We start from the raw sequence: 21,348 nt of genomic DNA on the forward strand, positions 1-21,348 counted from the left end.
ACACACACACACACACACTCACACACACACTGCATCACATGTTCCACCATTACATCGGTTCCTGACTCTCTCTCACACACACACACACACACACACACACTCACACACACACTGCATCACATGTTCCACCATTACATCGGTTCCTGACTCTCTCTCTCACACACACACACACACACACACACACACACACACACACACACTCACACACACACTGCATCACATGTTCCACCATTACATCGGTTCCTGACTCTCTCTCTCACACACACACACACACACACACACACACACTGCATCACATGTTCCACCATTACATCGGTTCCTGACTCTCTCTCTCACACACACACACACACACACACACACACACTGCATCACATGTTCCACCATTACATCGGTTCCTGACTCTCTCTCTCACACACACACACACACACACACACACACACACACACACACTCACACACACACTGCATCACATGTTCCACCATTACATCGGTTCCTGACTCTCTCTCTCTCACACACACACACACACACACACACACACACTGCATCACATGTTCCACCATTACATCGGTTCCTGACTCTCTCTCTCACACACACACACACACACACACACACACACACTGCATCACATGTTCCACCATTACATCGGTTCCTGACTCTCTCTCTCACACACACACACACACACACACACACACACACACTGCATCACATGTTCCACCATTACATCGGTTCCTGACTCTCTCTCACACACACACACACACACACACACACACACACACACACACACTCACACACACACTGCATCACATGTTCCACCATTACATCGGTTCCTGACTCTCTCTCACACACACACACACACACACACACACACACACACACTCACACACACACTGCATCACATGTTCCACCATTACATCGGTTCCTGACTCTCTCTCACACACACACACACACACACACACACACTCACACACACTGCATCACATGTTCCACCATTACATCGGTTCCTGACTCTCTCTCACACACACACACACACACACACACACACTGCATTACATGTTCCACCATTACATCGGTTCCTGACTCTCTCTCTCTCTCACACACACACACACACACACACACACACACACACTCACACACTGCATTACATGTTCCACCATTACATCGGTTCCTGACTCTCTCTCTCTCTCACACACACACACACACACACACACACACACACACTCACACACTGCATTACATGTTCCACCATTACATCGGTTCCTGACTCTCTCTCACACACACACACACACACACACACTCACACACACACACACACACACACACACACACACACACACACACACTCACACACTGCATTACATGTTCCACCATTACATCGGTTCCTGACTCTCTCTCTCACACACACACACACACACACACACACACACACACACACACTCACACACTGCATCACATGTTCCACCATTACATCGGTTCCTGACTCTCTCTCACACACACACACACACACTAGTTAGCATTAGTTAAAGTAGTAAATGACCTTCTACTGACCTACGATCAGGGTTGTGTCTCTCTGCTTGTGTTACTCGACCTTAGTGCAGCTTTTGATACTATAGATCACACTATTCTCCTTGATAGATTAGAAAATGTTGTTGGTATTAAGGGAACAGTCCTCTCCTGGCTCAGGTCTTATCTGACCGATCGTTATCAGTTCGTAGATGTAAATGGTGAATTCTCCATGCGTACTGAGGTTACTTTTGGAGTTCCACAGGGTTCTGTTTTAGGCCCACTGCTCTTTACTTTATATATGCTACCCCTAGGTCAAATTATTCGTAAACATGGAATTAGCTTCCACTGTTATGCTGATGATACACAGTTGTATGTTTCAGCGAAGCCAGAGGACAGACAGAAGCTTAGTAAAGCTGAGGATTGTGTAAAGGACATTAGACATTGGATGTTAACTAACTTCCTTCTACTTAATTCTGATAAAACAGAAATACTTTTATTAGGCCCACGTGTAGCTAGAAGTAATCTTTCTGATCACATGGTTACTCTGGATGGTCTTTCTGTTTCATCATGTGCAGCAGTTAAAGACCTTGGAGTGATTATTGACTCCAGCCTATCATTTGATGCTCATGTAGATAATATTACTAGGATAGCCTTCTTTCATCTCAGAAATATTTCTAAAATAAGAAACATATTGTCACTACATGATGCGGAAATACTAGTTCATGCATTCGTCACCTCTAGATTAGATTACTGTAATGCCTTACTGTCTGGATGTTCCAGTAGGAATATAAATAAGCTCCAGTTAGTCCAGAATGCAGCTGCTAGAGTCCTAACTAGAACTAGAAGGTACGACCATATCACACCGATATTATCAATACTGCATTGGCTCCCAGTAAAATCTCGCATTAACTATAAAATACTTTTATTAACCTATAAAGCACTAAATGGTCTCGCGCCACAATATCTAAGCGACCTTTTGGTTTTATATAATCCGCCACGCCTACTTAGATCAAAAGATGCAGGCTATTTGACGGTACCTCGAATAGTGAAGGCTACAGCAGGGGGAAGAGCTTTCTCTTATAGAGCCCCACAGTTATGGAACAGTCTTCCTATTAGTGTTCGGGACTCAGACACAGTCTCAGTGTTTAAGTCTAGGCTTAAAACGTATTTGTTTACTCAAGCCTACCCTGACTAGATTCTGTTCTACTACTTCGCAGTCATAATAATCTTTTTTCTCCCTCTCTCCTTTCGCCGAGCCCCACATGAATTTATGGAGATACTAGAGATCCAGATCCTTTCTGCCTCTGGATGGAGCTCAAATCTTCTCTAATTCCAGACTGCTGGGACTACGGCTGCTCCTAAGGCCATACAGACTTCATATAAATCCATAATGAACTTTTTCACACTATCTGTTGTTACCCAGATGAGGATGGGTTCCCTTCTGAGTCGGGTTCCTCTCAAGGTTTCTTCCTCTTAAAACATCTTAGGGAGTTTTTCCTTGCCACCGTCGCCACTCAGTGGCTTACTCAGTTGGGATAAATTTGCACCTTTAATATCTGTATACCATGTTGATATTTCTGTAAAGCTGCTTTGAGACAATGTCTATTGTAAAAAGCGCTATACAAATAAAATAAATAAATAAATAAACACACACACACACTCACACACACACACACACACACACACACACACACACACAATTCTCAAATCGTAAAAGTACAGCCAAAAATGTAGTCTTATGTTCAGTCTGAAGTTTTCTGCTTTAGTTAATAATGGGGATAACGTAGCTAAGTAACACAGGTATAGCCTCCAGTTGAACACACTCCATTAGTTATTAGCTTGTAGGGGAAGTGCTATCTCAGCGGCTAAGATGTTGGACTTCTGATCAGAAGGTCGTGAGTTCAAATCCCAGCACTGTTGCCACCATCGGGCCCCTGAGCGAGGCCCTTAACCCTCCACTGATCAGTTGTATGAATGAGAGTCGCTCTGGATGAGGGTGTCTGATAAATACCGTAAATGTAAATGTTAGCTACATTAGCTTTAGAACACAAGTTGGCTGAACAGCTGCATTATGGGTAAAGGGACATTCTGAACTGTTTCCTGCATTAAATGATAATTCAGGTTAAAATGGCTGGCGATGTATAAACACATACTGTATAAACCAGTTTCATGCTCAGAGTTCAGCAGAAAGGTCATGCAGTTCCACTGGATAAACACTGATGGAAAACTTCAGCATGCTGAAGCATGTAACCTAATTCTGCTGTGTGTGTGTGTGTGTGTGTGTGTGTGTAGATGTGAATGAATGTGAGAAGCCCGGGATCTGTGGTCCAGGTCAATGCTACAACACCATTGGGAACTACACCTGCATCTGTCCTCCAGATTACATGCAGATTAATGGAGGAAATAACTGCATGGGTGAGTCTCTCTTTCTCTCTCTCACACACACACACAGTATTGTATGAATGTGTGTTTTAAAAGTGGGTATGTGTGTGTGTGTGTATGTGTGTGTGTAGACATGCGGCGCAGTCTGTGTTACAGGAACTATTACACGGAGAATGCCACGTGTGACGGTGAGCTCACGTTCAACATGACGAAGAAAATGTGCTGCTGCTCCTATAACATCGGCCGAGCTTGGAACAAACCGTGTGAACGGTGTCCTACACCCAGCACCAGTGAGTGTCTCACACACACACACACACCCACACACACACACACCATTCATACACAACGTCCTCCACCCTGATTCAGTGAGTCACTCACATTGTATTAACAGTTATATTGTAACTGAATAAAACCGAACAGCACATTCGGGGGTGTGGGATGAAATGTTCTCACTTGTTTTGGAAAAATTGACTTTGTGTGTTAAAAACGTTGTTATGTAACAATCAGGAGTCAGAGTCAGAACACACATACACACTAACGCGAATCTGTATTTACACACACCTACCCACGTGCATCTCTGCTCAGACAGACTGAAATCTGATTGTGTGTCAGTATGCAAATTATCTTATTATACTATATTTAACACCAACTTCCCCTCTTGTTCCTTCTGTTGTTGTTCACTCGTTTTATAAACAAAATAGTTGCTGCATCAAAAATATCATGATATTTTTACCCCATTTTTTCTGATAATTTTATCTTCCGCCACTTCCTGCCCACCAGCCAGCTTTCCCCGTCACACCACCGGGGAGGGCGAGGGCTAACACGGGCTTCCCTCCAGACAAAGGAACCATTTTACATCGTCTAACGTGGCTAAAATGTGTCTCATACCTCCTGAAATGCTTTCAGTGATCAGATTTAAAGGATGTGATCAGGTTCAAATGTATTTACGCTGTCATGTTTACATGGATAATCTCCATTACATTTACATTTACATTTATTCATTTAGAAGACGCTTTTATCCAAAGCGACTTACAAATGAGAAAATACAAGGAAAGCGATATATCAAGCAGAGAACAATACAAGTAGTGCTACTGTACAAGATCCATTAACTGAGTTCCAGAAGAAGCAAAGTGCACAGAGTAGAGGTGTAAGTGCCAGAGTAAAATTTTACTTTTTTATTTTATTTTATTTTATTTTTTTATGAGTTGGTTAGGTGTTCATGGAAGAGGTGGGTCTTTAGCTGTTTTGTGAAGATAGTGACAGATTCTGTGGTCCGGATTGAGGCTGGAAGTTCATTCCACCACTGAGGAACAGTTAGTGTGAAGGTTCTGGAAAGGGACCTTGAGCCACGCTGAGTAGGATCTACTAAGCGTTGGTCGTTGATTGATGGCAGATTGCGTGAGGGAACGTAAGCCTTCAGGAGAGAGATGAGGTAGGGGGCGCTGTTCCAGACAAGGTCTTGTACATGGGCATCAAGGCCTTGAATTTGATGCGGGCGGCTACAGGAAGCCACTGGAGGGAGATGAAGAGGGGTGTGACATGGGTTCTCTTGGGCTGGTTGAAGACGAGGCGCGCTGCAGCATTCTGAATCATCTGAAGGGGTTTCATGGAGCTGCTGGGAGGCCCGAGAGTAGTGAGTTGCAGTAGTCCAGTTTTGATATGACAAGAGCCTGGACTAGTATCTGTGTAGCCTGTTCGGTGAGGTAGGGTCTGATTTTCTTGATGTTGTACAGGATGAACCTACAGGACTGTGCAGTTGTTGAGATGTGGTCTATAAAGGTCAAGCTGTCATCGAGAATCACCCCAAGGTTCCTGGCCGTCCTGGTTGGCTTGAGTGTGGATGAGCCGAGCTGTACAGTGAAGATATAATCTCCATCCAGATATAATCCCAATACTTAAGATGCATGCTGAGTGTGAATGTAGTTAAAGATTAATCAGATCAAGCAAAGCCAAATGATAGTAAATAATCATGGTATATTTTCAAGGCAGATCTGGAGAACTGTGGAAAATGATGAAAAATGGAAATCTGGAAAACAGATTGTAAAGACAAAGTCTCTGTGATAAACACAGCAGCAGGAGAGGGGATGAGACCACTGAGCAGCACATGCAGAGACAGACTGGACCAGGGACAAAGACACAAACATACTGTAGATATTATATCTGGATCTCAAAATAAGACAGGGATTGAATTAGCCCCTGAAACAGTTAGTTTGGTGGGATCCATACATGGGGAATTACAACCCCAATTCCAAAAAAGTTGGGACAGTATGGAAAATGGAAAAAAAACAAACAAACAGAAAGAGTTATTTGAAAATTCAGTCCACGCTGTGCTACATTGAAAATACATTATTAACACATTATTTGATGTTTTACTTTGTGAATTTAATTTATTTGTGAAAATATACACTCATTTCAAATCTGATGACTGCAACACACTCCAAAAAAGTTGGGACAGTCGACTGTTCACCTTCTTATTTCAACTCGTCACATCGCTATTAGTGTTGCATGCATAAATTTCAAAATAAACATGTATCTTCAAAAAACTATGCAGCTGATCAGGTAAAACATCAAATACCTCATCTTTATATGTTTTTTTGTTTATATACAACTCAAAGTACATTTACAAGTCACTCCTCTTGGTTTTTAATAGCATTTTCCATGCTGTCCCAACTTTTTTGGAATTGGGGTTGTACCTGGGGATCCTTTTTAAAAAGGAGCCTGGAACGAGACTGGAATGGGGAAGGACCATAGCTTGGGAATTACCTGGGTAAGGTACACAGGCTGCAACTGATTATAAGGAAGGAACGGAGGCTGTTACTGACCCTGGTGAAAGAAATGGAGGAAGGGACTGATGGTGGAAACAAACAGGGCAGACTCTAACACTGGGGAAGGAATAGCAGCTGGGACAGATGTTGGTGAAAGAACAGAAACTTACTCCCTCAGGAATTGAGAAGTGACTGGGGCAGAGGTTGAGAAAACAGGCTGAGATTGAAACTAGAAATTTACAAAGACTGTGACCAATGCAGAGGAAGGAGTCCGGTCTGAGACTGACACTGAAGGAGTCCGGTCTGAGACTGACACTGAAGGAGTCCGGTCTGAGACTGACACTGAAGGAGTCCGGTCTGAGACTGACACTGAAGGAGTCCGGTCTGAGACTGACACTGAAGGAGTCCGGTCTGAGACTGACACTGAAGGAGTCCGGTCTGAGACTGACACTGAAGGAGGCCGGTCTGAGACTGACACTGAAGGAGTCCGGTCTGAGACTGACACTGAAGGAGTCCGGTCTGAGACTGACACTGAAGGAGTCCGGTCTGAGACTGACACTGAAGGAGGCCGGTCTGAGACTGACACTGAAGGAGGCCGGTCTGAGACTGACACTGAAGGAGTCCGGTCTGAGACTGACACTGAAGGAGTCCGGTCTGAGACTGACACTGAAGGAGGCCGGTCTGAGACTGACACTGAAGGAGGCCGGTCTGAGACTGACACTGAAGGAGTCCGGTCTGAGACTGACACTGAAGGAGGCCGGTCTGAGACTGACACTGAAGGAGTCCGGTCTGAGACTGACACTGAAGGAATCCGGTCTGAGACTGACACTGAAGGAGGCCGGTCTGAGACTGACACTGAAGGAGTCCGGTCTGAGACTGACACTGAAGGAGGCCGGTCTGAGACTGACACTGAAGGAGTCCGGTCTGAGACTGACACTGAAGGAGTCCGGTCTGAGACTGACACTGAAGGAGTCCGGTCTGAGACTGACACTGAAGGAGTCCGGTCTGAGACTGACACTGAAGGAGGCCGGTCTGAGACTGACACTGAAGGAGGCCGGTCTGAGACTGACACTGAAGGAGGCCGGTCTGGAGACTGACACTGTGGAAAGATTAGAACTTATAGACATCTAGCTAAGATTGGGACAGAGAGGAATGAGCCAAGATTTTGACTAAGGGTAAAGAGACTAGTTTCATTGAGCCTATAGGGTTAGATGCAGTGTGGTTTCCAGACTAAACCCCAGCCTGTGGGTCAACAGGTATCCATGTCAAGGTCCCACAAGCCTACAGGGCACTGCTTGCATTCTCAGAGAAACCTGCTCCACCAATGGTGTTTTAGAAACCTTGTCCATTAAACACGATGGTTACAGCCACTCCACCTGTAACAGGAACCATAAAATCATATGGATAGACAACAAGGTGCATGGAGTCATCTTCCCTTTAAAGGCACAATTGAGCCTATAAAGGAAACCCACCAAAATGGAAATTGTAAGTGACTCCTCCTAAAAGGATGCCAGGCATGGTGTGTGGCACAGGGTTGCTCGCCCAGCAACCTTTGCCAGCAGCAGAGGCCAGAGATCTTTGTCTTGTGGTTGGTGGGACTGTCTACATGATGAATCGGGATTCTCAGCGGTCATTAATAGAGCAGGTTTTCCAAAAGCCATTGGTGGAGCAGGTTCCTCTAAGTCTGCCAGCAGTGTCCAGTGGTTATTGGGGCCTTGAAATTGCTACCTGCAGACCAACAGGCTGGGTTTTGGCCTGGAAGCCATGGTCTGACATCACTGCAGCCAAATGACCCAAGACCAAGTGACCGTTCCTTCTCACTGCTGTGCCAAAAGAGGAATTTCTGTCTCAACAGCTCTCCTAAGCAATGGTAACGCCCCCCCCCAACGCCCCCCCCCCCCCAACACACTCATCACGTAAGATCACAATAGCACTATAAATAAATGCAGAGGAAACAGAGACATATTTCAGTTCAGAATTACCAGATATAAGAGTAGAACATGCTACTTACTGATCTCTCACTGATTCTGTAAGAATAATCTTTCTACTCTGTCCACTTAAAGTCTTCTTTAACAGTCAGGAACCAGAAGACAGGGCGTATTTTCGTTATTAATGGTTTTCCATGAGACAACAAAATCCATAACAGGGGTCAGAACACCCTGAAATACAAGCAGGGACTAAAAGGCTATGGAAAAGTACAGAAACTGTGAGCTAGGATCATTGTGAAATGGTGTGATTGTGGCTTTCTTTTTTAGACGAGTTTGCAATTCTGTGTGGCAGCGAGAGGCCGGGATACCAAATCGATATTGTCACTGGACTAGTGATCGGTAACACACACACACACACACACACACACACACACACACACACACACAATTAGCTCAGATTTTATTCTTCTGTGTGTATATATGTGTCAGAGTGTGATCTGATCTGTGTGTGTCTGTGTGTTTGTTCAGATATTGATGAGTGCCATGAGATCCCCGGAGTGTGTGAGAATGGAGTGTGTATCAACCTTATTGGCAGTTTCCGGTGTGAATGTCCAATGGGCTTCGTCTACAACGACAAACTGCTCATCTGTGAAGGTTAGTGTGTGTGTGTGTGTGTGTGTGTAATACAATATATGGCCAAAAGTATGTGGACAGCTGACCATCATACCCATATGCAGTTCTTCCCCAAACTATTTGAAGCACACAGTTGTATAGAGTATTTTTGTATGCTGTAGCTTTACAGTTTCCCTTCATGGGAACTAAGAGTGACCTCGAGTAGCCTGAGGCCTGACCTCAAGACCACTGAACACCTTGGGGATGAACTGGAACACTGACTGAACACTAGACATCAGTGCCGGACCTCACTAATGCTATTGTGGGTGAATGGGCAGAAACACAGCCCCACAGCCACAGTCTGTATACCGTATATACTTTATTTTCCTGACAATACGTCACAGAGCGCATTAACGTGTTTCCACTGGAAGAATCAGGCACTTCTTACTTCTTACTCCACGATTAATACTCTAGAGTTCTCTTTCAGGAAAGCTACACAGCTACAACTTTTTAGTTCCTCAGAAGGTTCTGGAACCACAGTGGATCTACACATGCTTTATAACTACTGTAACCACTGGAGCAGCATGGCTACCATAAATACACTAAAAACTAATGCTGAATTATACACGTGTTATTGTTAAATCAGTGTGTCATATAGTACAGAAAACATAGCAACTGTATTCTTTATAAAGATAATGACGCGTGCGTGTGTGTGTGTGTGTGTGTGTGTGTGTGTGTGTGTGTAATATATCTCTTATCTCTCTTACAGATATTGACGAGTGTCAGAACGGACCCGTGTGTCAGCAGAACGCCAGGTGTTTGAATCTTGCAGGCAGTTATCGCTGTGATTGTGAACAAGGATACAGACTCACCCACACCGGACTGTGTCTGGGTCAGTGTGTGTGTGTGTGTGTGTGTGTGTGTGTGTGTGTGAAAGAAAGAAAGAAAGGCAAATAAATAAATACAGTGCATGTGATTATAATAAATGTGTGTTAGCACTTTAATGAGTGCATTTCTATGGTGGTGGTAGTGATGATGATGGTGATGATGATGATGATGGTGGTGGTGGTGGTGGTAGTGATGATGATGATGATGATGATGGTGGTGGTAGTAATGATGATGATGGTGGTGATGATGATGAGGATGATGGTGATGATGATGGTGGTGATTATGATGATGATGATGGTGGTAATGATTATGGTGATGATGGTGGTGATTATGATGATGATGATGATGGTGGTGATGATGATGATGATGATGATGATGGTGGTAATGATTATGGTGATAATGGTGGTGATTATGATGATGATGATGATGGTGGTAATGATTATGGTGATGATGGTGATGATGATGATGATGGTGATGATGATGGTGATGACTACGATGGTGATGATAATGTTGATGACTACAATGGTGATGGTGATGATGATTATGACTATAATGATGATGGTGGTGATGATAATGATGATGATGATGGTGGTGATGATGATAGTGATGATGATGATGGTGGTGATAATGATGATGATAATGGTGATGATGATAATGATGGTGATAATGGTGATGACTATAATGATTATGATGGTGATGATGATGATGCTCATGATGATGATAACTAATGGTGATGATGATGGTGATAATGGTGATGGTGACGATGATGATGATGACTATAATGATGATGATGATAATGGTGATGACTATAATGGTGATGGTGATGACGATGATGATGATAATGGTGATGGTGATGATGATGATGGTGATGACGATGATGACTATAATGGTGATGATGATGATGATGATGATGGTGATGACTATAATGATGTTGATGATGATGATGATAATGGTGATGACTATAATGGTGATGGTGATGATGATGATGATAATGGTGATGACTATAAAGGTGATGATGATGATAATGGTGATGACTATAATGGTTATGATGATGTTCATGATGATGATAATGTGTGTCTCACAGATCGTAACGAGTGTGTAGAGAACCCTAATGTGTGTAGTCCAGGTCAGTGTATCGATTTGGTGGGAGGATATCGGTGTCTCTGCCCCAATGGCTACAAGGCCATCACTGCCCCTGCCATGTGCATAGGTAAGTGTGTGTGTGTGTGTGTGTGTATTATATTTCATTGCCTGTGTTATCCCACTTGTGTTTAATGATGTGTATCTCCAGATTGAGTAACTTGAGTGTGAGCACATAGTTGTGTAAAGCTGGATGTGATGTGATGTGATGTGTGTGTGAGTTTAGATGTGGACGAGTGTGAGAGACAACCGTGTGGTAATGGAACGTGTAAGAACACCATTGGCTCCTACACCTGCCTCTGCTATCCAGGGTTCCAACTGTCGCACAATGATGACTGCATCGGTAACACACACACACACACACACACACACACACACACACACACACACACAGCTACCCAGAATTAAATCTGTTCCATTAGGAATTCATGCATCTCTTATATCACACATACACACACACACACACACACACACACACACACACACACACACACACACACATGCCTCAGCAGAGTTGAAATCCAGATCTGGTTTTGAAATCTTTCTGGGAAACTGAAGCAGACTCTCCTGGATTTGTTTATGTTTGGCTGTAGGCCCAGTGGGTCTTTGGTTCAGTTCACACACTTGCACAACTACAAGTACACAAACACACAACACATATGTTCCACTATAAATCAGTCATTATGTTATCTCATGTGACAATAATGTGTGTAATATGCATGCCCTGTTTATATGAGTCACGCATGTGTGTGTGTGTTTGTGTGTGTGTGTGTGTGTGTGTGATGCATGTGCTGTGTTCAGATACTGATGAGTGTACCACACAGAGAGGAATATGTCGCAATGGGAACTGTATCAACACAGTGGGCTCCTTCATATGTGTGTGTCGTGATGGTTATGAACTTTCTCCAGACGGCCGGGTCTGTGTGGGTAAGAACACAAAACACTCCATATATCAGTGTGTGGGGACTTACACAAAATGTAACACAAATATACAGCATATGTAATATAACCAAGACCAAGACAACATTGAGACCCACACCAAGACTCTGAACAAGACTCTGTATGAAGACCTGGACCCAAACCAAGACCAAGCGTCAGACCAAGACTCTGAACATTGGGGAAGAGACACAGACCAAGACTGAGCACTGAGAACAGGATAGAAACTCTGCACACACAGACCCAGACACAGACCAAGAGCATGGAGACTGAAACCCAGACTGAGACTGTATGCATGGAGACTGAGACCCAAATCAGGACTTCCCCAGATGAAGACTGAGCCAAAGAACTCTCTGACCATGTACACAGAGAACCAGATCAAGACTCTGAGCATTGAGATCGAATTCCAGTCCAACATCACAAGCTCAAGACCCCATATCTCCTTGGTATTATATATTTATTTCCTGTATGTGTAATGTTCTTATTTTCAGATATTAATGAGTGTGATATCAACCCTGGAACTTGTAGTCCTGGAACCTGCCAAAATCTGGATGGCTCCTACAGGTGTATCTGCCCTTCTGGATATTACCTCTCAGCGGAGAAGTGCCTAGGTACGATCCTCTCTGATCTTACAGTTCTAAATATTTTTCAGTTCTTTGATATAATTTATCATTACACAGCTCTTGCTTTAATTACATGCTAAATATTAGCACGTTACTGTAGGACATTCAGAACCTCTACATGGTTATCTGCCACGGTATTCGGCACAAAAACCACAACTAGACTTTTTTTAAATACAAAGTTAGCTCTTGTAGCTGACTAGCATAGCTCAGTAGCTAGCAGGTTAAAGCCTTTGTGTGCTGTATCAGTGTGTTTTCCATTAGCCACCCATCTAGTACCAAATTTTCCAGATGTTCTCTGCCCAAAATGCTGTGCATTTAGACAGCCTCCTCCCACAGCCTTGTGTGGAATATCATGATATATTGTATTACTACGCTGTGTCAAATTGGCTATTTTTCATTATGGAGCAGTGAATTCAGGTCTTGGTGGTGATTCGTTCTGCTGATTTTCAGACACACACTTTCTGCCTGTAAGGGATTAGATACAAGTGTTCAGTTTAATTTCTGGCCTGGGTCAATTCTTCTATGTTTTGTGCTGAGAACCTGGAGGAGAATCAGAAATTGAGTGTGAATCTCAACATAGCAGGTGCTTTAAGCCAAAATTACACACAGTCGAGACACAATACAATCTAAGTACAATTCTGATGAATGTGTAGAACCTTCTGATCATTAACTCAGAACCTTATCAATGGCACTTCCTGCTTGCTTTTGACCACTTTTTGGAATGTGAGTCTTAATAACTCATCACCTAAGTTTCAGCAAGCTATTTTTCCCCAGATATCGATGACTGTGCTCAGACTCCAGATATCTGTATCTTTGGACAATGCCAAAATACAGAAGGAAGCTTCAAGTGCATCTGTCCTGAAGGCTTCCAGCTCTCTTCCTCTGGGAGGAGGTGTGTGGGTGAGTATTTTCTGCTACACACACTCTCTTTTGATGAAACAGGTGTATTCATTTTCTGAGCAAAACTAAACAGATTTTCACCAAACGAGCAGAAATTCTGGTGATCCAGAAGGATGAGTGCCAGATGATAACATGTCTGCATTTGGCTCCGTTCTATTTCAGTCCCTACCAACTTCTCCTACATTCTTCTTCATCCAACTTCATCTGATTGAGAAATCAGAATTTACACTCAACTGCCTAATTATTAGTTCCCCCTACCTAGTAAATAAAATGCAAGCCATAGTACTTTGCAGTGTGTGCAAAAAATAAAAATATGACAAAACAATATATCAATATAACAATATATATAAAGATCAAAAGGTATCAGGAGGACACTGATGTCTGTTGCTCTAACACAGTGGTCAGCAACCTTCTTCCTGGAGAGCTACCTTCCTGCAGGTTTCATCTCCAACCAAAATCAAACACACCTGTTTTAGCTTATCAAGAGCTTCTTACGGCAATGATTAGATGGTCAGGTGGACACCATTATTGTTGGAGCTGAAGTTTTCAGGAAGGTAGATCTCCAGGAACAGGGTTGGTGACCATGCTCTAACATGTTCCCATGAGATCCATCTGATACCAGAACTTGTGTCCAGATTAGTGAGAGCTTATTTCCCTTCCAAACACATTAAAAAATGAACCAGGAAACAACTTTCTTGTGAGAAGCTATCTCAAACAAACAGCCATGCTGGACAGCCAGATCCTATATCCTAGTCAAAACAAGAGATTAGGTCAGAAGATCCACAGCGTCAGTATGTGTATCACTACTTTGATCATAAGATCACATAAGCTCTTCACCATGCAGACCTGACCTGGAGCTGTGGCTGGTGAAATAGAAGGGTTTGAAAATAAACAGATCCTTGAAGGCTGACATATCAGTACAGCTGCTGAATAGTTAGGGTTTATGGGTGACCTCAGCTTGGATATTTCCTGTAGAAGTGAAGGAATTCACCAGCCTGGAAAACTTGTCTGTTGGACTAGTTGATTTTAAAGAAGAAGCCTTTATTTGTCACATATAAATTACTGTACATTACAGTGAAATTCTTTCTTCACATATCCCACCTTGTTAGGTAGTTGGGGTCAGAGCGCAGGGTCGGCCATGAAACGGCCCCCTGGAGAAGATGCTCAAGATCGCCTTTCTCAAGTCCCAAACAATGGCAGCTTGGCAGTGCTGGGACTTGAACCCCTGACCTTCTGATCAGTAACCCAGAGCCTTTAACCATTGGTGGCTTAATGGTTACGCAAGCCCCCTGTAAGAGGAATCCCATTTTAACAAAGAACCCTTTCACAATGGAACTAAGTTTGAGTACAAAACTATGAATCAGTGAAAATGAGGTATTTAGGACAGAATCTAATCAGCTCTGTATGTGTCAGGCCTATAGCCTATAACCCTAACCTTAACCCAACCCAGTAAAGCAGGGTGGGACAGGTTCTTCTCTAATGCTATATCCAAATGTTAAACCAGAACATTATCCACAGGGTCTCCTCACAGCACCAGAGCTAAACGTCCTGTTAGTGAAATGTGGGGTGCGGTGTTGGACTGCCAGCTCACTGTTTTCTGGTATGTCCACAACCCGTGCTGGAAATGTTTAAACTCCACAAGGGCAGCAAGCTGCACCAGCTGGCCAACACTTTTCCCCAGTGACAGATGGCACTTAACTGAAGGCATGTGAAGAGCTTTGCTGGTGGACATAGAGGTCCATCACGGCCATTGCCCAATCAAAGGCTCTACCAAAGGGCAAGAACATGAAGAACTTTCATAGGAGAAGTGGAAGATTTGCAGTCTGAATATTAATGAGCATTGTGAAATAACTGGGGTGTTGTAAAAAAGTAAAAGTCAATGGCAAGAGTGTCAGTAGTGGTCATTGGTTGCCCCCTAATGAGAGCGCGTGGTATGATAAGTGTAAAGTGAATAAAAAGACATTTAAGAGAAATGTTAAGCAAAAGTAAAGGTGAAAACAAGATCAAATAATAAAATATCAAGGATTGTTGAGTTTCAGATTTGGTCAGAAATACATCGAGGTGAGTCAAAAACAATTAAAAATTAAGTTTATTCTAAATAAAACATGAGGTAAAAGTAGTTTCCTTACAGTCAAGTAGAGGTAAGAGGAAGTGAGTAGGACAGAATTAGCACTTGACTCTACCTAGCACATATCTGATGCCTTTGTACTCGCTCACCCTCTCAGTGTTTCCATCATCTCATCCCTGTATCTGTGTAGACGAAAATAAAAAACAGATTCGACAAACAGTACATTCATGTGTGTGTGTGTGTGTGTGTGTGTGTGTGTGTGTGTGTGTGTACAAGGTTTTTTTTTTTTTTTTTTTATAAAATGCAAAACAGATGATGGAGTGTTCGCCATCTATTCATGAACACCAATAACCTGTCCAAATGTGCGCACGCTCACACACACACACGCACACACACACACACACACACACACACACACACACACACACACACACGTCAGTGTCACTGCTGTACTGAGAGTAAACCACCACCTGAATTATATCTGCTCAGTACTATGTTCTGTCCATGGATGGATGTGAGCAGGGTTCCAGTCCTTGATCTGAGTGATACAGTGACTACAGTCAGTAACTGTACACCTACAAAGTGACGTGTGGTGTGTGGAGCTGAAAAAGTGGCAAATGTGTGTTCTGATCAATCTCTCTCTCTCTCTCTCTCTCTCTCTCTCTCAGATAAACGAGTGAGTTTTTGTTACACTAAGTTTGAGAATGGTCGTTGTTCAGCTCCGAAGCCTCTGAACACCACTAAAGGAGAATGTTGCTGCAGTGCTATGCCTGGTCATGGATGGGGAGACCCCTGTAACTTCTGTCCCAACAGGACCTCTAGTGAGAAAACACACACACACACACATACACACACACACACCTGTGATAATGTAACTTTATACAAAACCAAGTCAAGATCACTGTAGACTTCAGGAGAACCTCGCCCAAAAGCACAGACTGGAACAAACCTTTCCTGATAATAGTGCTCGGTACATGATATGATATCTTATCTATTTTAAACTGGAACATACAATTCCTAAAAAGAAATATAAAAGCGGTGTCATCTGATACACCATCCATCTATATGAAACTAAAACAAAGCAATTGATATTTTATTGTCGTGACAGAAGGTTAGCACTCGGATACATTCTTCCCTTTGAATTTCACTTTGAAGTCATGGGAAGAGTTGACAGGAGAGGTGTAACAACAGTATTACAGCCGTCCATGGCCAGGAGTCAAGGGAGCAAAACTGTGCACGCTCAATCATGTGACGCAGCATGAGAAGCAGTTTGAAAAGAAGCGGTTGTCTGGGTTCATGAAGCAGGGGTTAGCCTCCACCCTTCCCGGGTGGTAGATGTTGTATGATAGAGGAGCGCTGGCTGGTGGGAATTGGTACATGACCAAACTGGACAGAAAAATGGGGAGAATCTTAAATAAATAATCACACTGCAAGCTGTATTTCACATAAACCTAATGTAGTTATATGTAATATGTGTGTGTCAATGTGTGTGTGTGTGTGTGTGTGTGTGTGTGTGTGTGTGTGTTTCAGATGACTTCAGCCTGCTCTGCTACAGCACTGGACAGCCGTACGGGACAGACGATGGACCCGAGGGTGAGCTGCTCCTGATCAGTCTGATGGATTGTTTAATTATTGACTCATTTATTGAAAATAAAAATGTTTTTTTTAATCGCAGACACGGATGAGTGCAAAGACCCGAACATCTGCCATAACGCTCAGTGTATAAACACAGACGGCTCGTTCCGTTGTGACTGTCACATCGGATACACTCTCGACTCGTCAGGGGCAAACTGCACAGGTAACTCATAGCAGTAACACACACACACACACACACACACCCCACTATGCACACAATAATACACACTCCAGTAGTTTACCTTCAGGGTTAGGTGTTATGAAATTTGATTGTTTTTATCCAGTGGGAACCTTGAACACCTAAAGACGGTGAACATGCGGTGCTGTGTATAGTGTTAATGCCGTCATGCTGGGAAATGAGAGACAGATATTGAGGTGGACGATGATAACTATTTACTGAATCAGTGTTCCATGTGTTGTTCTGCCTCAGATATAGATGAGTGCAGTGTGGGGAACCCATGTGGTAACGGAACCTGCACTAATGTGATTGGAGGATTTGAGTGTGCATGTGACGAGGGATTCGAACCTGGACCCATGATGACATGTGAAGGTATACACACACACATACACACACACACACACACACACACACACACACACACACACACACACACTATACATTAAGCTTAACGCGGAACTCTAATATGCTAATGGTGATGTTCTGGCAGATGTGAACGAGTGTTCCCAGAATCCTTTGCTGTGTGCCTTCCGCTGTATGAACACATACGGCTCCTATGAGTGTAAATGTCCTGCGGGATATGTACTCCGAGAAGATCAACGGATGTGCAGAGGTACACACCCATACACATAATATCTCCAAAACTGGAAAATAAACACACACACACACACACACACACACACACACACTACAAGATGAATGTGATGTGTGTTTCAGACCAGGACGAGTGTGCAGAAGGTCTGGATGACTGCAAGTCCAAAGGAATGACCTGTAAGAACCTGATCGGAACCTACATGTGTATCTGTCCAGAGGGATACACCCGAAAACCAGGAGGAGAGGGGTGTATAGGTGAGACACACTCTCACACACAACATGCAGTGTGTTAGTAATGTGTTGAGTCACCATGAGTCTCAGAACAGCTTCAACACTAACCCTTGTCATAGATTCTACGTGTTTGTGGAACTATACTAGAACAATGGAGAACCGTTCTTCCAAAAGATATTCCCTCAGTTGGTGTTTTTATTATTATTGAGGTATTACAGAGATGTGTGTTTGTGTGTGTGTAGATCTGAACGAGTGTACAGCGAAGCCCAGAGTGTGTGAGAATGGCCGCTGTGAGAACACAGTGGGAAGCTACAGGTGCAGGTGTGACCAAGGATTCATACCCAGCTCCACAATTACAGAGTGTATCGGTGAGTGTGTGTGTGTGTTTTAGTTTGTATTTTTATTTTCACTCTAGACGAGTGGTCACCAACACTCTTCCTTGAGATCTACCTTCCTGCAGGTTTCATCTCCTACCAAAATCTAACACCTGTTTCAGTTGATCAGGAGCTTCTTAAGGCAGTGATTTAGATGGTCAGATGGTGACCATTATGGTTGGAGCTAAAGTCTTCAGGAAGGTAGATGTTCTCCAGGAACAGGGCTGGTGACTACTGCCCTAGACTGAAGCTGATCGGTGTTCTGGGTCTTGTGTTGCAGATAATCGGCAGGGTTTCTGTTTCACTGAGGTTCTGCAGACTTTGTGTCAGATGGGCTCCTCCAACCGAGTGAGCGTGACGAAATCAGAGTGTTGTTGTAATGGAGGTCGCGGTTGGGGATCAGACTGTGAGATCTGTCCTCTTCCTGGAACGACCCAGTACAAAAAAATGTGCCCACTTGGTCCTGGATACACCACCGACCGACAGGGTGAGCTTTACTCCTGACTTATTACACATGCTGTTGATTTGTTTATTTTAATATTACTTTTTGTTTATTACATTTGGATTTTTGTACATCTTCTGGATTAGTAAAAAAATGAATGATGCAGTTTCCCACTTCAGTGTTTATACAACCAGGAAATCCCCCAGTAATGCCACATGTGCACTACCTGCAATAACACCAAATCTCCTGACAATTTCTTAATCATAAGAGCAATTAATGATCTACAGGTTTAAGATCTACACGTTGGTTTGAGAAGGTCAACGAGTTGATATTAAGCCTTTTATTCTTCCTCCAGAACGGTCCGAGTAAACGGCCTTACCACGTTTACACACCTGACTTTTACAGCTGAGAACTTGCATGTGTTTTGTGCAGATATTGATGAGTGTAAGGTGATGGGGAATCTGTGTAAGAATGGACGATGTGTGAATACACAGGGCTCCTACCAGTGCGTCTGTAACCCCGGATACACCACCGACATTACCAGCACCATCTGTGTTGGTGAGTGAGTGAGTGTGTGTGTGTGTGTGTGTGTGTGTGTGTGTAAGAGCTTACATGTGCCATCCTGTTCCTCCTCTTCATTATAACGCGGTCAGACAGATGAACGTAGGTTTCAGAGGATGTGTCTCCTGTGAGGATGGGGTACAGGTTAGGGTAGATGTGATAAAAGGCACAGGTTAGGATTTAGGGGAGGGGGCTTAAAGGATGAGAGTTCCTGTAGGTGGTAGAACTCATGAGTTAGTAGAGGTTAAGGTTTAAAGGTTAGGGGATGTGAATGGGAATACAGAGGTTATAAAAGTTTGGGAGATGATATCAGGACATGTATAAGCCTTTGGAGAATAAGGCTTCTCTGAATAAATGAAGCATTATGCTGCAGGTATTCAAAGTCTGTTAAAAGTTTCAATAAAATTTGCCTTTTTGGAAAATTTCCCAGTAATGTTTGATTTTCTGAGTACTGTAGCAGAACAACTGCAAGGTCATCTGACCTTGAAGTTATGATTTCAACAAAAATGAACAATGTCTATAATATCCCCTTTTATCCGAAATGTAGTTGATCAGCTGAAATTTGCAGCATTTGCCGATAAACCAGTTCCTCCAGGGTTTAGCGATTTTGCGCAGAAATTAACGCAAAATCCACAATATTCAGAGGAGCTGCAAGTTCAAAATTACAGCAGAGTCATGTGACGTCATCACAACGCGCAGTCAGCCAACGCCCTCTTCCATTCACGTGTGTCGAACATGAGTACAGCTAAGAGCTCTCATTTACCAACAAACATCACTGTGAAAGGCCATGCAAAACACAAATCGCAGGAAATTTGCATTCTGCACAGCCTTTCACAGTGATGATTTCGCCAATTTAAGTAGTTTTCCACAAAAAAAGCACAAAAACTCAGCAAATTGCACAAGTTTATTTAAAAAGCCGCAGCAAAATCAAGCGTTTTTGGCCTTAATGATCACAAAACACCTCCTGTAGGGACTGATTAACTGGGGTTAGTGGTTAATACCTTTATTAGTGATATTAGTGAGGGGTTAGTGGTTGGGTTAGTGGATAAGAGGCTCAAGAAAAACATGGATGTTTGGAAAACATGGTTGATTGGGAATAATGGTTGATTATGGTAAGGGAATAAATGAATGAGGAAATGGAGGTTAGGAGTTAGTGGCTAAAGATTACTGGCTATGTAATAATAACATAGCCGAGAGGCTATGGGGATCAGGAGATTAGTTATTAAGGAAACGGCTATGGGATAAGTGATATTGTTAAGAGGATAGGGTGAAAGAGGATTCTATGAAATAGAATGTGATAATAGAAGATAATGATTAGGTCTGACTGTGGTTAGTTTATAAGGCTTTCTTGAATTGTCTTTAATCTCCAAGGCATTTCAATCCATAAAGCCTGTTGATCTTGAAAACACACACACACACACACACACACAATGTTGTCTCTCTGCACAGATGTGGATGAGTGTGCTCAGGCTCCTAAACCATGCAACTTCATCTGTAAGAACATCGAGGGAGGATATGTGTGCTCCTGTCCACGGGGTTACATACTGCAGGAGGACCGCAAGAGCTGCAAAGGTAACACACACACACA

The 21,348-nt window shown here is 43.2% G+C and overlaps 1 protein-coding gene across 1 annotated transcript in view; it reads left to right on the plus strand.

The window, feature by feature from the left end:
• The window catches only part of LOC128607161 (fibrillin-1-like), a 31,988-nt gene that overhangs the window by 2,180 nt on the left and 8,460 nt on the right, over positions 1 to 21,348 (plus strand). The window contains exons 2-21 of the mRNA XM_053623838.1: positions 3,796 to 3,918; positions 4,017 to 4,175; positions 8,906 to 8,977; positions 9,107 to 9,232; positions 9,960 to 10,082; positions 11,163 to 11,288; positions 11,445 to 11,561; positions 12,020 to 12,145; positions 12,646 to 12,765; positions 13,552 to 13,677; positions 16,414 to 16,566; positions 17,276 to 17,338; positions 17,421 to 17,543; positions 17,811 to 17,930; positions 18,049 to 18,171; positions 18,276 to 18,407; positions 18,626 to 18,751; positions 19,038 to 19,244; positions 19,632 to 19,757; positions 21,210 to 21,332. Of these exons, the coding sequence (XP_053479813.1) occupies positions 3,796 to 3,918; positions 4,017 to 4,175; positions 8,906 to 8,977; positions 9,107 to 9,232; positions 9,960 to 10,082; positions 11,163 to 11,288; positions 11,445 to 11,561; positions 12,020 to 12,145; positions 12,646 to 12,765; positions 13,552 to 13,677; positions 16,414 to 16,566; positions 17,276 to 17,338; positions 17,421 to 17,543; positions 17,811 to 17,930; positions 18,049 to 18,171; positions 18,276 to 18,407; positions 18,626 to 18,751; positions 19,038 to 19,244; positions 19,632 to 19,757; positions 21,210 to 21,332 (2,514 nt within the window). The remainder of the gene's footprint in view (positions 1 to 3,795; positions 3,919 to 4,016; positions 4,176 to 8,905; positions 8,978 to 9,106; positions 9,233 to 9,959; positions 10,083 to 11,162; positions 11,289 to 11,444; positions 11,562 to 12,019; positions 12,146 to 12,645; positions 12,766 to 13,551; positions 13,678 to 16,413; positions 16,567 to 17,275; positions 17,339 to 17,420; positions 17,544 to 17,810; positions 17,931 to 18,048; positions 18,172 to 18,275; positions 18,408 to 18,625; positions 18,752 to 19,037; positions 19,245 to 19,631; positions 19,758 to 21,209; positions 21,333 to 21,348) is intronic.

This window comes from Ictalurus furcatus, chromosome 4, assembly GCF_023375685.1.
Source record: "Ictalurus furcatus strain D&B chromosome 4, Billie_1.0, whole genome shotgun sequence".
Taxonomy (NCBI): Eukaryota; Metazoa; Chordata; class Actinopteri; order Siluriformes; family Ictaluridae; genus Ictalurus; species Ictalurus furcatus.